At 39.0% G+C, this 15,010-nt stretch overlaps 1 protein-coding gene across 1 annotated transcript; it reads left to right on the top strand.

Moving 5' to 3' along the window:
• The first annotated feature begins 849 nt into the window (after window positions 1-849).
• Window positions 850-14,753, top strand: LOC113038130 (phosphoglucomutase-1-like). Its single transcript, XM_026195333.1, has 11 exons — window positions 850-1,261; window positions 2,265-2,427; window positions 4,385-4,531; window positions 4,635-4,760; window positions 6,009-6,199; window positions 6,310-6,464; window positions 6,555-6,670; window positions 12,477-12,612; window positions 12,703-12,886; window positions 13,684-13,818; window positions 14,642-14,753. Exons 1-11 carry the CDS (start codon window positions 1,004-1,006, stop codon window positions 14,729-14,731), a joined length of 1,701 nt encoding a protein of 566 aa, XP_026051118.1. The 5' UTR covers window positions 850-1,003; the 3' UTR covers window positions 14,732-14,753.
• Window positions 14,754-15,010: the final 257 nt, after the last annotated feature.

Here is a 15,010-nt window from a genome sequence, read left to right as displayed (position 1 = left end):
GCTAGTGCAGTCATGAATAGGTCCTTAATGCAATCTGATAGTTATCACAACCTTTGCTCAACATTTAAATTGTTTGATTCGGTGTTTGCTGTCATGATGTCTCGCAGCACACTGTTAGAAATCCTCTACCTCCCCCAGCTCCACCTGTCTAGATCTGCTATAGGCAAATTGATCTATTTTGTAAAGTTTGACATTTGTGAGGCAGCAGTATATCTGTGGACATACTGGCAGTAACAATTATCTTTTGCTCTGTAGCAAATGACAGACAAATCCCAAGTATGAATTTTCTTTTGTCTCTGAAATGTATTATATAATACAAATAACTAATGATACATTTCTTCTTTCTTTCTTTCTTTCTTTCTTTTCCCAACTGACCTGGTCTTGTTGCGGTAAGAACTTACCCTGGGTCTTTTTTTATTCAGTTCATTCTGGAGCCAGATAAACCACCTGTCATGAACAACACATCAACACAGAAATTTCATCCTTAAGGATTTTAGAGGTGCAGCAGTCAAAACCCAAACCCCCTAACTGTCCCTAAACGCCATCCAAGCTCTATGGCACATTTTTTATTAGCCCCTTGGATCTTGAATAATCCTGGGAGACTTAACATATGCCAAAACAACTCATGTTGCGTTTACAGGCAGATCATCCCGGGCTCATTCACTCAGCATCAGCTCTATTTAGCTTCTGAGTAAATGCTGAGTAAATGCCGCACATGAACGAGGCCTTGCTGGCCATCTTATGCATCTGCTTCAACAGGCCTCTGGAGGCAAACTTGTCTGACAGTGATCCCCATGCACATGTGTGAGAAGCCGTGTTCAGTTACCAAGTTTATTTTTAGCTCATTAATGGCCTCAATCCAACTCTGGGGAATGCCATAAGGGCACAAGGCTTTTCCTCCTTCGTCTCCCGTCCCAGTCACTCTCTCTTTCTCTCTCTCTCTCTCTTTCCTCTGAGAGGAGCTAACAGCTTCTCCTTCATTCTTCCTCAACGGATTGGAGCAATGAACGATAGTCCCTTGCAAGTGCTAACTTTGCCTACTTCTCCGTACCCCGACCAGAGGCCTGGAACCAACGGCCTGAAGAAGAAGACCAATGTTTTCCAGTCTAAAAAAAACTACCTGCACAACTTTATTCAATGCATCTTCTCCTCCATCGACCTGCGGGACAGGCAGGGCTCCACCGTGGTGGTGGGTGGAGATGGACGCTACTTCAATTCGACTGCCATTCGGGTCATAGTGCAGATGGCTGCTGCTAACGGGGTCAGTTGTGATTCTTACAGTACGATTTCCTATGATGGACCACTACACTGAAAAAAAAAATGGTGTAGAAACTATTTGCACTTAGAAATCAGTACATTTCACAAAATAATTACAATTGGTAACACAATTGGTAAATTAAATTTGAAATTTTGAAGTAGAAAGAATACAGACACCTGTCATTCAAATGCATCATTACACCTGCACTGTATCTTTTGTGGTAAACTGTACTGTATAATCTTATATTTTGATGCCAAGAAATAGGGAAGAAGCTCTAACCACTTTGCAGTTCTGAATATGCAACAAATCATATTTATTCTTGACACAGTTGTTAGAAACATATGTTTGGGGCACATTACAAGCAATTGGTGAGACAGTCTATAATAGATTTCTACTTTTGCCAATTAGATCTGGCGCAGGCAGAAGGAACATGTTGAGTGAAGTTACTATTGTTGATCTGGTGAAGACTAATGCTGCTCTGCCCTTTTTAGAGCAGATACATGAGTTGTGCTCAGCTTTGGCCGAAATTCAGGTATTAATTGCTATCGAAAATCTAGATATACCTTGTGTTTTTAAAGAAAGAGTTCATTATGACATTCTATAATTTTCAGCTGAAATTTATGGAATTGCTTAATTTCTATAGTCCACTTTATGCATTATACTAGCTTTGCAAATATGTCAACTAACTCCGTAATTGAAACAATATGTTGAAGTCACATCAGTGTATTAGTAGATGGTTTGGTTACGGTTAAGATTACTAGAATAAGTTGGCATGTATTTGCAGAGTAACTTACAGTTAGTAGACTGTGTGTTAGGGAACCATCAAAATAAAGTATTAGCAGATATTAAGCAGACAATATACTAATACTCGAATGACATACAATGGGTGCAAAGTTACAGCAGAGTCAGCAGAATGTCTAAAGTGGACTATAAAACTAAAGTCTTTCCAAAGTGCAATACAAACATTATGATGACGTTACATATGATGTTTTATTGAATTTGTTAGGTGGGTCGTGTTGTGATCGGTCAGAATGGCATCATGTCGACGCCGGCTGTGTCGTGTGTGATCAGGAAGATTAAAGCCATTGGTGGCATCATTCTTACAGCCAGTCACAGCCCTGGAGGACCTGACGGAGACTTTGGCATCAAATTCAATTCTGCCAATGGGGGTAAAATGCCTTACATGTGATTATGAAGATGATGGAAAATTGTCTTTGTAATTAGGGCCGGGACTCGATTAAAAAAATTAATCTAATTAATTAGAGGCTTTGTAATTAATTAATCTAAATTAATCGCATTTTAATCGCATATAAATATTTGACCTGAGAACAGTGAGAAGTATTTTTTTTCACATGGATTTATAGTATACCATTGAATAATGACTGAATACATAAGCTTAAGCAACAAAATATTGTTTATTTTTGTTCAACCAAGTCTACCAGACCAGTGCAATTTTTGCCATGAAGTGTAGCAATAGCATATTTAGAAACAATTTAGAAATAGAAAATTTCAGAAATTCAGGAAGCTTATAGGTGCTGGAACCTTCTGTAAAGTGTTTTTTTTTTTTTTAAGTAAAACACAATACTGTCAATTACATTCAGGAAATTGGAAACACTGACTATTAGAAAACATCTCTCTGTTGCTTCAGAGGCCATAACATACTAAGTCCAACTCTCAATAACCTTGGCCAAAACAATAAAGATTCCAACATAAACTGTTGCACCAACAAAATAATACATAGTTCAACATAAAGTGTAAAGTCCACGCTAGCTGCTATATGTTTGGCATTGAGGTGATACTTGAGGCTCGATGTGCTGCTGCGGTGATATGCGAACGCTAGTTGGTGCTTCAGTATAATCGGTCCGCCGAAACTCATCCAGTGAGAAACGTTCCGCGGTGCAAAAATAAGTTATTAAAAATGCGGGAATTTTTTTTTCTGTAATATATTAATCTTAGTTAACGCGTTATTTTTTGTGTAATTAATTAATCTCAATTAACGCGTTAAAGTCCCGGCCCTATTTGTAATATTTCACCCAAAAATCAATTAAAGAAATCAAATATGTATATAAAATGAAGCATATGTTAAGATCATAAAGAGTTACGTCCCAGTGACTTTGTGTTCATGGCAGTTTAGCAGTTTATATTACTATTCTATTATACTATATGACATTTTACTTTAGCGTTGATTTGTATATATCTGTATGGTTTGATTTTCATTAGATTCTCATTACTGAAATAGTACATTTACTACTGTACATGCATTTTTAACCAAAAGTGAGATAATGTTATTACGGCATTAAAAAGCTCACATTAATTTAATTTTAAATGATTTTGATTTAATAGAAAATTTTAACCATGGCATATTTTACTATCTTTATAATATATTTACTAATATATATATATATATATATATATATATATATATATATATATATATATATATATATATATATATATATATATATATATATACAGACAAACATTATCATTCAGAAGTTTGGAGTAAGTTTTTTTAAAAGAAATTGATTTTATTTTTTACATACTTTTATTCAGCAAGAATTGAATCAATGTAATACACTGATTTCAAATAAATGTTTTCAACATTGATAATAAGAATGATTTTAAATCGCCAAATCAATATATTACAATGATTTCTGAAGGATCATGTGAAACTGAAGATGAGTAAGGATGCTGAAAATTCAGCTTTGACATCATAAAAATAGAAAATAGTCATGATAAATTATATATATATATTTTATTATTATAGTGTGCATGTGTGTGTGTGTGTGTGTGTAAATACAATACACATAATTATAAAATAAAATAAATACATACAATGTTTGGTTTTACTGTAATAAAAATATGTAATGAAATGTGCTAAATTTACATGAAGGCACTATGCGAAAAAGAAATAAATAATAATAAATAGTTAAGTCATAATAAACATAAATGTAATGATGTAAGCTTCATTTTCTTCAAGCAAGTTATTTATTTATTTTATTTATTTTATTTTGTGGTAAAATGTAAACCCTCTTGTCAGATCAGATAAGATAAGGTAGACCCAGTCTTACAACATCTGCTTTAATGATACTTTTCATTTGAGTTATTGATGATTCCTCCATACAGGTCCAGCACCAGAGGCTGTCACAAATAAAATCTTCCAACTGAGCAGAACCATAGAGGAGTTTGCCATCTGTCCTGAACTCAGAGTCGATCTGGGGACTATCGGCAAGCAGTCCTTCGACCTGGAGAACAAATTTAAACCTTTTACAGGTGAAAACATTTGCAACGTCTGAGCTGTGATTCAAAAGAATGGCATCTTTTAATGTGAAATGAATCAAATGGATGCATGTCCTGTCGATGTTCTGTCATGCAGTGGAAATTGTGGATCCAGTTGAATCCTATGCCAACTCACTGAGGAATATCTTCGATTTCGCTGTTCTAAAGGAGCTTCTGTCAGGAGACAACCACATACAAATCCGTTTAGATGCCATGCATGGAGGTGAGGAACCATATTTCTTTTCACTGATGTAGAAGCAGACTGATATAGCCATTGAGTTACCACCATAGCTAACGCTTCATCAAGTCCATTTCCCATATTTTGCAAAGAGCATTTAGAGCAGCAGCTGCATCTACTTAATGGAATAAGATGCTTCCATGTGTGCCAGTTGGACGGGGATGAGTTTAGGCTTGTGTTGCTGCCCTCTTCTGTGTGAGATTGAGTTTCCATAGATGTGCAGTGATCTTAATGATTAAGACGAGCTATCTGACACAACACTAAAACCAAGCACGGCTCTCAGCTTTCAAGGGGTAACACCATCCCACATTGATGAGCCCCTTGAAATGAAAGGAATCTTCTGCATTCATGCATGTTATTTGAGCTGTGAAGTTGACTAGTTGGATCAACTGCTGTGCTTAAAAATGTAGGTTGTGGGTAGAGTTTGCTTCTTCTAAGGTATGCTTGCATGAATAAAAAAGATTTAGATTTACATGCATTGCATGGTTGTTAATTGTGTAGTTAAATTTATCTTCTTTTTTTTAAATCTCTCTCTCTTTTTTTCTCTCACTCTCTCTCCAGTTAAATGTTTAAAATGTTTTCACCCCAGCACTAGTAAGAATGTTCTTTTTTACAAATGGATATAACTTTGCACAGGCTTAATGAATGATTTAGCATTTTAGTACTTTAAAATATGATGTGCTGCAAAATGCACTGATGTTTATGGCAAACTAAAATATAATTTTAATGTAATTTCTGTTTAAACTTGTATGGCGTGTATTTAAAAATATTATTATAATTACTAATATAAGTACTATTCATATTTTACATTAAATATGATTTTTAATGATGAAGTAGAAATTTAGTTTGTTTAAAAATATTAACTTGAAATGCATTTTATTAGTATAGTTTTATAGTAAAAAAATTTTATAACGTAAAAAATAAAGTAATTTACATGTAATCTGTTTGTTCAATCAGTATGTCTGTTGGGGCAGTGTGAACATGACAGTTGTTTTTCATAAAATTTGTCTTCGCCAATAGCCTCATAGTTAATGCATCGACATATAGTGCAACTTCACTCAGTAATTTCCTTTCGTCTCTCTACTGTCTCCTATCTGAATAAAAAGCATATCTAAATTCTTCAGCTTCTTTGTTGGTGTCTGTCTCAACCGCTAGCTGTCAATATCACATACTGCACTTTTAAAAGCACTGACTCTTTGAACTCTTGTTGTTAAACCTCCATTGGTTGTACAGTGACTGGGCCGTATGTGAAGAAGATCCTGTGTGAGGAGCTGGGCTCCCCTGCAAATTCAGCCATTAACTGCGTACCTCTGGAGAACTTCGGAGGCTGCCACCCAGAACCCAGCTTGATCCATGCCTCTGACCTCGTTGAGACGATGAAGAGCGGACAGTATGACTTCGGTGCTGCTTTTGATGGTGACGGTGTAGGTGTTGATACATTACGATTAGTGTTGCTTTATGACCAAGCAGAAGTGCTCAAGTTACACTCAGCATAACATTTTCTTGACCCTGGCCTCACTCTCTCTCTTTCTAGGACCGTAATATGATCCTCGGGAAGCACGGATTCTTTGTAAACCCCTCCGACTCCGTTGCCGTCCTCGCTGCAAACATCTTCTGCATTCCTTACTTCCAGCACACAGGAGTAAGAGGCTTTGCTAGGAGTATGCCCACCAGTGCAGCTCTGGACATGTGAATATTTCTTCTCAGTGTTTCAGACTATTAAAGATGTACACTAAACAGGACCAGCTGCGTTTCCACTCACTCTTCTGTTTTATTCAGGGTGGCCAAAGCCACCAAGATCCAGCTATATGAGACCCCGACCGGGTGGCGTTTTTTTGGGAGCTTGATGGATGCAGGTCGTCTCTCATTGTGTGGGGAGGAAAGTTTTGGCACAGGTAATGAATGTACGACTCATGTTACCATACATCCTCTTTTTCATCGGAAATACATCGGGATTGCTACAATGTCCAGTGCTGTGTCCGAAACTGCTCCCTATCCACTATATAGTGCACTATATGGGGTGTCAGCCATTTTGTAGTGCTGTCCGAATTCTGAGTGAACTACTTAATTCCCTACATTTGTCCACTACTTTTTACCCACAATTCATTCTGATTTCGAGTGTACAACCGATGTACACTAGCTGAAGCACTATTTCCCACAATCCAATTTGGAGTAGCGTGAAGTGGAGAGCGGGAGCGAGCGAGTTTGAATGAGTGATGAAGTTTACATCTTTATTATTTCTGTTTTTACGTTTTTCCTACATTATTTATATTAAAATATGTTATGTAGGCAATAACTCAGTTTAATATTTGACTTATTTACTGAGGTGGCATCGTTGTTAACTTACAAAAATGATGATAATTTGGTGGATAATTTACATTGTTTTCGTTAATAACAGGTTGTGTATTCTGATGTAAAATTAACGGTCGCCTGAGGACCAGGCGGCAAGGAAGTCGACCGGAAGTTGAAGTCAGCTGGGTGCCGCCATCTTGTAGCAGAACTTCACTTGCGTTAGCATTCCCATTGACTCCCATTCATTTTGGCGTCACTTTGACAGCGAATAACTTTACATCTGAGGCGTTTAAAGACTCTGTTTGTCCATTATTTATTTATAAAAATACACGACAATGTATAAATGGCTCCATTACCTTCTATGTTACATTATGGCCCCGTAGAAACAGTTTTTGTAAAACTAGGCTAACGATTGCGTCATAACCACTCGTCTCTCTGTCGCATTACCGTACAGACAGGAGGAGACGCTCGCAGGCAATTAACTTAATATGGCGTACTGGCGTTACATTTTAAAATACTATACAAAATAATTAATCAGAATACTTACTCCTGCTCACTCACGCCAAAGAACTCCCCGCTCAAGCTCACCGTCTCTGCGAGATTAACGATGGCAGTTTGCACGCACAACTACTAGAAGATTTACATCTGTCAGACAGGTTGTTGACGTCGTCAAGCTTCGTTTGAGTCTGCGCGTCAGAAACGGAAGTGATAAAAAACGCTAAAAATGGGCTTCACTTGTCTCAGTTGAGTTCCAATGGGGTCGCTGTGTCCATTTCTTTTACTGTCTATGCTGAGGACGCTCTACAAGTGTCAAGATACTAAAAATAATAAATTCATAATTATGAACGTGTTTATTTTTGTTCTCAGTACTTATTTCAATAGCATTTAATGATTATGAACATAAAATTAAAAAAAAAATTATATACCATCGATGAAACCACACAGCTGACGCGGAGGTATGTATAACTGCAATATAAAGTAATTGAGTATTATTGCTATTAGTATTATTTTCTAAAATTAGGTACATGTAATATAAAAGTACATATGGCAATTTTTTTGCAACAGCTCCAAGTCTCACACGCAGTGTCAGGGTTTGCAAGGGAGGAACTCAGGTGCAGACAGGAAGTAACTCAACACAGGATTTATTATACAAAAAGGGGAAAAACAAAAACCCACGAGGGGGAAAACACTGGCTAGGGAAGACACTAAATAATTCTGCAGAACACAATAAACAAGGCAAACAAAGACACTGAACACTAACTACAAATAAACACTCACAGTAATACAAAACACTTCTTCAGGAACAATCGTAGCTGTGGAATAATCTCAGACGAGGTACAAACACAAATGTTAGGGAACAAATCTCAATCACAGGTGAGGAACATACAATGAACCGACGCAAGACAGCACACTAGGAGATCTAAATAGGGGGAACAATCAAGACACGACAGGTGGCACAGATGGGACAATCAAGACACGACTAGGTTAACAAGGGGGGCGGGGCAAGGGAACGAGACAACACAAGCACATGGCCCAAAGGCAAGGCCATGTGCTTGTACACAAAACACGGGTCTGCCATGATCCTGCCTCAAGACTAGGAAAAATCAAGGACACAAGGGCAGAATCATGACAGAACCCCTCCCTTAAGGAGCGGCTTCCAGACGCTCCTCAAGGGAACATCAAACACGGGACATGACTGACATGACAGACTGGGACACAGACACAAACCAACAAGACATGACGAACAACAACAAGGGCAAACATGAATACACAACGGCAGGGTTGGGGTGACAAATCAAAAAAAACAAACAGGGAAGGGGAGGGGGCGGGACCACAAAGTTCGTGGGGGACAGACCAGGGCGGGTGGGAGGGGTAGGAATCTTAGGAGGACATGACGAAGGCTGACGACGGGGGGTACGGGCAGGTCTGGGTGGTGAGGGGCGGGGAGGGGTCTCGGGACAACTGACAGGGGACATGACAGGAGCAGACAAGGGACGCGGGGCAACACTTACGGGACGCGGGGCAAGACTTACGGGACGCGGGGAGACAACATCTACTGGACCCGGGGGGACAACATCTACTGGACACGGGGGGACCACAGGACACGGGGGGACATTAACGGGACACGGGGCCACATCAACAGGACACGGGGCCACATCAACAGGACACGGGGCCACATCAACAGGACACGGGGAGACAACGGCTGGACACTTGGGACTTCTGGGGACAGGGTCAGGGGACAAGACAGGACTGACGGGGATTTCTAAAATTTGGACAAGACGGGACAAATAATCAGAAAAGGCTTTAGCAGCTAGGATAATAGGCATCTCCTTATGAGATGAGACCGACTGTACAAGAGTCTTTGCTGCAGAGTCGGCCGCGGCTCTCTCCTCCGCTCTCACGACTGCCAACTTGAATACGGCTTTCTTCTTTGCCGCCTCGGGCACGCCAGCGCTCACCGCTGCTGGCTCGGGCACGTTCACCGCCGCTGGCTCGGGCACGCCCACCGCTGCTGGCTCGGGCACGCCAGCGCTCTCCGCTGCTGGCTCGGGCACGCTCACCGCTGCTGGCTCGGGCACGCTCACCGCTGCTGGCTCGGGCACGCCAGCTCTCTCCGCTGCTGGCTCGGGCACGCCAGCTCTCTCCGCTGCTGGCACGGGCACGCCAGCGCTCACCGCTGCTGGCACGGGAGGAGACAGGGTCACAGGACCGGCAGGCCCCCTCTTCCTCCTCTTCCTCCTCGGGCGCGGTGCAGAGGCTACAGCTGGGTCAGAGGCGGGTTGGGGGAGTTTGGTCTCGGGCAGGGCAGCCTCGGACGCCGAAGACTCTGAAGCTGACTCCAATGAAAACCGTCTCCCTCGCTTGTTGGGGAGACTTAAGGTAGTGGGAGTTGCCTCAGGATCTTGGGAGGGACCTAACTGATCCCCCAGGGTTGCCACGGCCAGGACACGACCCTCTGGGATCGTTGGCAGCTGGGTAGGTGGGGACCTCTGGGGCTCCTCCTCTCGCCCGCTCGCTCCGGAACGACCTCCCCTGGTCCCCCGGAACACCACAAGGCAAGAGCCCTCAAAACAATCTCGCTGGCTGGCTGATGCCATCCAGCATTGCCTCCTGTCTGCTGAGTTCCTTCGTGGTCGGTTCATTCTGTCAGGGTTTGCAAGGGAGGAACTCAGGTGCAGACAGGAAGTAACTCAACACAGGATTTATTATACAAAAAGGGGAAAAACAAAAACCCACGAGGGGGAAAACACTGGCTAGGGAAGACACTAAATAATTCTGCAGAACACAATAAACAAGGCAAACAAAGACACTGAACACTAACTACAAATAAACACTCACAGTAATACAAAACACTTCTTCAGGAACAATCGTAGCTGTGGAATAATCTCAGACGAGGTACAAACACAAATGTTAGGGAACAAATCTCAATCACAGGTGAGGAACATACAATGAACCGACGCAAGACAGCACACTAGGAGATCTAAATAGGGGGAACAATCAAGACACGACAGGTGGCACAGATGGGACAATCAAGACACGACTAGGTTAACAAGGGGGGCGGGGCAAGGGAACGAGACAACACAAGCACATGGCCCAAAGGCAAGGCCATGTGCTTGTACACAAAACACGGGTCTGCCATGATCCTGCCTCAAGACTAGGAAAAATCAAGGACACAAGGGCAGAATCATGACACGCAGTGTAGGCTATACGTCACTGTCCGAATCCGTTCCCTTATTCATTTGTTCACTCCTTCCTGATATAGTGAACTCAACCTTCATACACTATATAGGGACTAGTGAATGAGTGAATGAGTGAGCGATTTCAGACACAGCACAGGTTTTGGCTTCCGTCCTGTTTTCCTATTGTCTTCCTACTTGCTGAAGGTAATGGCTGAAAAGTAGTTTGACGAATATGTGCAGGCATTGTACATAACCTACCAGTTGTGTGTTAAGTTCTTCTTACTTGGAGAAAAATTTTAAGAAATTAAGGTTTATTTTAAGAAATGTTCACTGAAAGGTTCTTTGGTGACAAAAACGTGGTTCTTCAGTGTGGCCGCTGAGAAGAACCCCTAACAATGTTTTGGACTGTATAAGGCTAATTTAATTAGGTAGCATAAGTAGAATTTTCACATTATAGCTTGATTAAAAATGACACAATAAAAATAGTCTGCTCAGTTTCTATTTACCTGGGTTTTTCTTTTGTTTTCTTTCTTTTCTTATAATCTCATTCTCGTCACTAACACCATTGCCTCCATGGTAAAAAAAAAAAAAAAAAAAAAAAAAAAAAATATATATATATATATATATATATATATATATATATATATATATATATATATATATTCAAGGTTTTGTTGGAAATAACAGAGGGACAGTTTAAAATTGTGTTAAAATTATAAAATTAAACAAAAATCAATAATAACCATTTACATTTTGACTAATTTCTTATGGAACTTATACTTTAAAAATGTTATGTTTCATATACGCAGTTCTGGGTAGTAACTGATTACATGCAATCTGAATTACATAATGACATTTAAAAAAGTGAAGTACTTGTAATAAGATTTTTAAATACTCGTAATCAGACAACAGTTACTTTTTTATTTATTAAACATGTTTGATAATTTAATTTAATTCATTCTCTGCTTAGATTTTAGTTCTAAAATATTATATATCAATATATCATATTTATATTATGGAATTTGGTATTTTAAGACTGTAAGTCTAGATCTAAGACGAGGATAAAACACTAAATTCTACACTGCATTTTGAGCATCCAATGTGTTAATGTGATTTTCATTCAACAAAATATTTATTATTTTTAATCCTTGAAACATAAAAGTGACCGTAGTTGAGGAAGCACCCACAACATCTCCCAAGGTTTTTTTCTCCATTCTGTCACCGATGGAGTTTCGGTTCCTTGCCGCTGTCGCCTCTGGTTTGCTTAGTTGGGGTCACTTCATTTACAGCGATATCATTGACTTGATTGCAAATAAATGCACAGACACTATTTAACTGAACAGAGACGACATCACTGAATTCAATGATGAACTGCCTTTAACTATCATTTTGCATTATTGAGACACAGTTTTCCAAATGAATGTTGTTCAGTGCTTTGACGCAATGTATTTTGTTTAAAGTGCTATATAAATAAAGGTGATTGATTGATTGATTGATTGATTGACAACAGATTTAGCATGATGCACTCTTAAAAAATAAAGGCATTGATGGTTCCATTGAGAACCTTTAACATCCATGGAACCCTTCTATTGGATAAAAGGTTCTTATTAATAGAAGAAGTTCTTTGCACTAAGGTTTCAAAAGAATAACCACTTTTGGATCCCTAAAGAACCTTTTAGAGAACAGCCAAAACAATTTTTTTTTTTTCAATTTGTTATTTTCTCCATAGGTTCAGATTATATACGGGAGAAAGATGGGCTGTGGGCAGTGCTAGCATGGCTGTCCATCCTAGCAGTGAGGAGGCAAAGTGTAGAAGACATTATGACAGACCACTGGAGGACCTATGGGAGGAACTACTACACCAGGTGCACTCTCCGTAAAAAGATGCCTTCTACAGTACATATGCAGTCCAAGCAGATATTTGTTCGTAAATTGGTGACATTTCTTCGTGACAGATTTGACTATGAGGAAGTGGATTTAGATGCGGCTGTGGAGATGATGCTGGATCTGGAGCTGATGTTTTCAGACAGGGCATTCATTGGGCAAGTGTTTACTATGGGGGAGAAGAAATACCAAGTGGAGGCGGCAGACAGTTTTGAGTACAGTGACCCTGTGGATGGAACCATTTCAAGAAATCAGGTAATATAGTGGATTCGCTTAGTTGCGAAGGCATTTATCACATGCATACTGTTATTACTCTAATAAATTGTATACAAATTCTACATTAAAGGGTTAGTTCAACCAAAAAGTACAATTAGCCCATGAATTATCCACCTTGAAGTCATCCTATGTGTATATGACTTTCTTCTTTCACATGAATCCAGTCAGTTATTTAAAAAAATTTATTTGATCTTTCAAGCAATTTGATGCCACTCAGCAGGTGTTGCACTCCATCAGTTCATGAGAAGTTTAATAAAAAGCGCTTCCAATAAAAAAAAAGGCCTTCTGTAGCGAATCGATGCATTTTTGTAAGAAAAATATCCATATTCAAAACATAATCACTTTAGCACACTTCTGAGCAGCGCATGCACAAAGCCGACCCCATACCTCATCAGCCTGGAACTTTAATTAAATTAAAAGTGATAAAGTTATTATTACATTTTGAAAATGTTTAGTTTTTTCTTTTACAAAAATGCATCAATTCACTACAGGAGGCCTTTGTTCACCCCCCATAGCATCTGAGACACTTTCTTTTTAATGGATGAGCTTTTTATTAAACTTCTCATGGACCAATGGAGTGCAACACCTGCTGAGTGCCATTAAACAGCTCGAAAGATCAAAGACAATTTTTTTTTTATAACTCCAACTGAATTCGTCTGAAAGAAGAAAGTCATATACACCTAGGATGACTTCAGGGTGAGTGATTTATGGCTTAATTTTCATTTTTGGGATGAACTGACCCTTTAACATTAAGAACATGTAAACATTCCCTCTAGGGTTTGCGGATCATTTTTAAAGGAGGTTCTCGCATCATCTTTCGTCTCAGTGGTACTGATAGTTTCGGAGCTACAGTTCGTCTGTATATTGACAGTTATGAGAGAGATATAAACAAGCTCTTTCAGGACCCACAGGTAAATGATGACTTATTTCATATGGAACTTATACTTCTAAAATTAATGTTCATACACAATGCTGGATAGTAACTGATCTGGATTTCATAATCAAATTCATAATCAGACTACAGTTACTTTTTTTTTTACTGATAACATATTATTTTGATAACAAATTATTCACACAATAGCAAATAAATTATTCCGAATTTTCTTTTTCAGAACTTTTACTTTTAAGAAGTGTTTTAAAAATTTCAACACTGCATCAACCACTGATGAACACATTACTTTTTATTTGAACTATAAATCAGTGGGGTTTTTAACCATGTTTTACTATGTCTTGAGAAGGCTTTATTAAAATGCACAAATTCACGTTCTCATTTACATGTAATGCAGGGATTGCCAAACTCTTTTGTCAGCTAATAAATGACTTGAAGTACTCCCTGAGATTTTAAGGTAGTTAAGTAATTAGTGCATTTGCATGTTCACTGTTCTCTTATGTTAGTTAATGGTCACATGACATGCAAGTAAACAAATAAATATTTGTTGTTGTTATTTATATGTTACATTTCTGTGACAATTAATTATTAGATTAACATTTAAACCCATCTAAAATCAAGAACCCCCTGCAGTTCCATAACAAAACCCAGTTTGGGTGTAATGTAGTAGATTAAGCTACCAGCTACAATTTTTGTAATGTAAATTTCAGAATCAGTAACAGACAACCCAGCACAGTTCATATGTAGACCAGAGTCACATATGTAGGTCTTACCCACGCATCTATAAAACAAGCAAAAATGTTAAGAGTAATATGCTTTTTGTTTTGATTTGTTTTCTGTCACAGGTGGCGCTGGCGGAGCTCGTCACCATTGCCCTGCAGCTTTCACAGATACATGAAAGAACCGGGCGAAGAGGCCCTACTGTTATTACATGATTATATTAAATCTCAAATTTACATTTTCTTTTTCTTTTTTATATATATATATTGCTTTCAACGAAAAGTAGAATTGCAGCATTTTCTCGCATCATCAGAAAACAACCTCTAGCTGTCACCATTGCTTAGCTTATGAATATTAATTATGTCACCTGACGCTCCAGGAAGGTTACCGAGCAATGTGTTCAGGACTCAATTAATATTCATAAGACAAGCACTGACGAAAGTTGTATTCGTGAATGCGCTACCCAACCTCCATCCGCAGCACTCATAAACAAA

The sequence above is a fragment of the Carassius auratus genome, chromosome 2 (assembly GCF_003368295.1).
Source record: "Carassius auratus strain Wakin chromosome 2, ASM336829v1, whole genome shotgun sequence".
In the NCBI taxonomy this organism is placed as follows: domain Eukaryota; kingdom Metazoa; phylum Chordata; class Actinopteri; order Cypriniformes; family Cyprinidae; genus Carassius; species Carassius auratus.
This window is presented reverse-complemented; position numbering and strand designations above follow the sequence as displayed.

Bases quoted from the DNA above. Each gene is read 5' to 3' on its own strand.
- LOC113038130 (XM_026195333.1), top strand. From the start codon at position 1,004: ATGAACGATAGTCCCTTGCAAGTGCTAACTTTGCCTACTTCTCCGTAC. The intron at 4,761-6,008 runs GTGAGGAACCAT...TTGGTTGTACAG, and splicing joins TTTAGATGCCATGCATGGAG to TGACTGGGCCGTATGTGAAG. The intron at 6,671-12,476 runs GTAATGAATGTA...TTTTCTCCATAG, and splicing joins GGAGGAAAGTTTTGGCACAG to GTTCAGATTATATACGGGAG.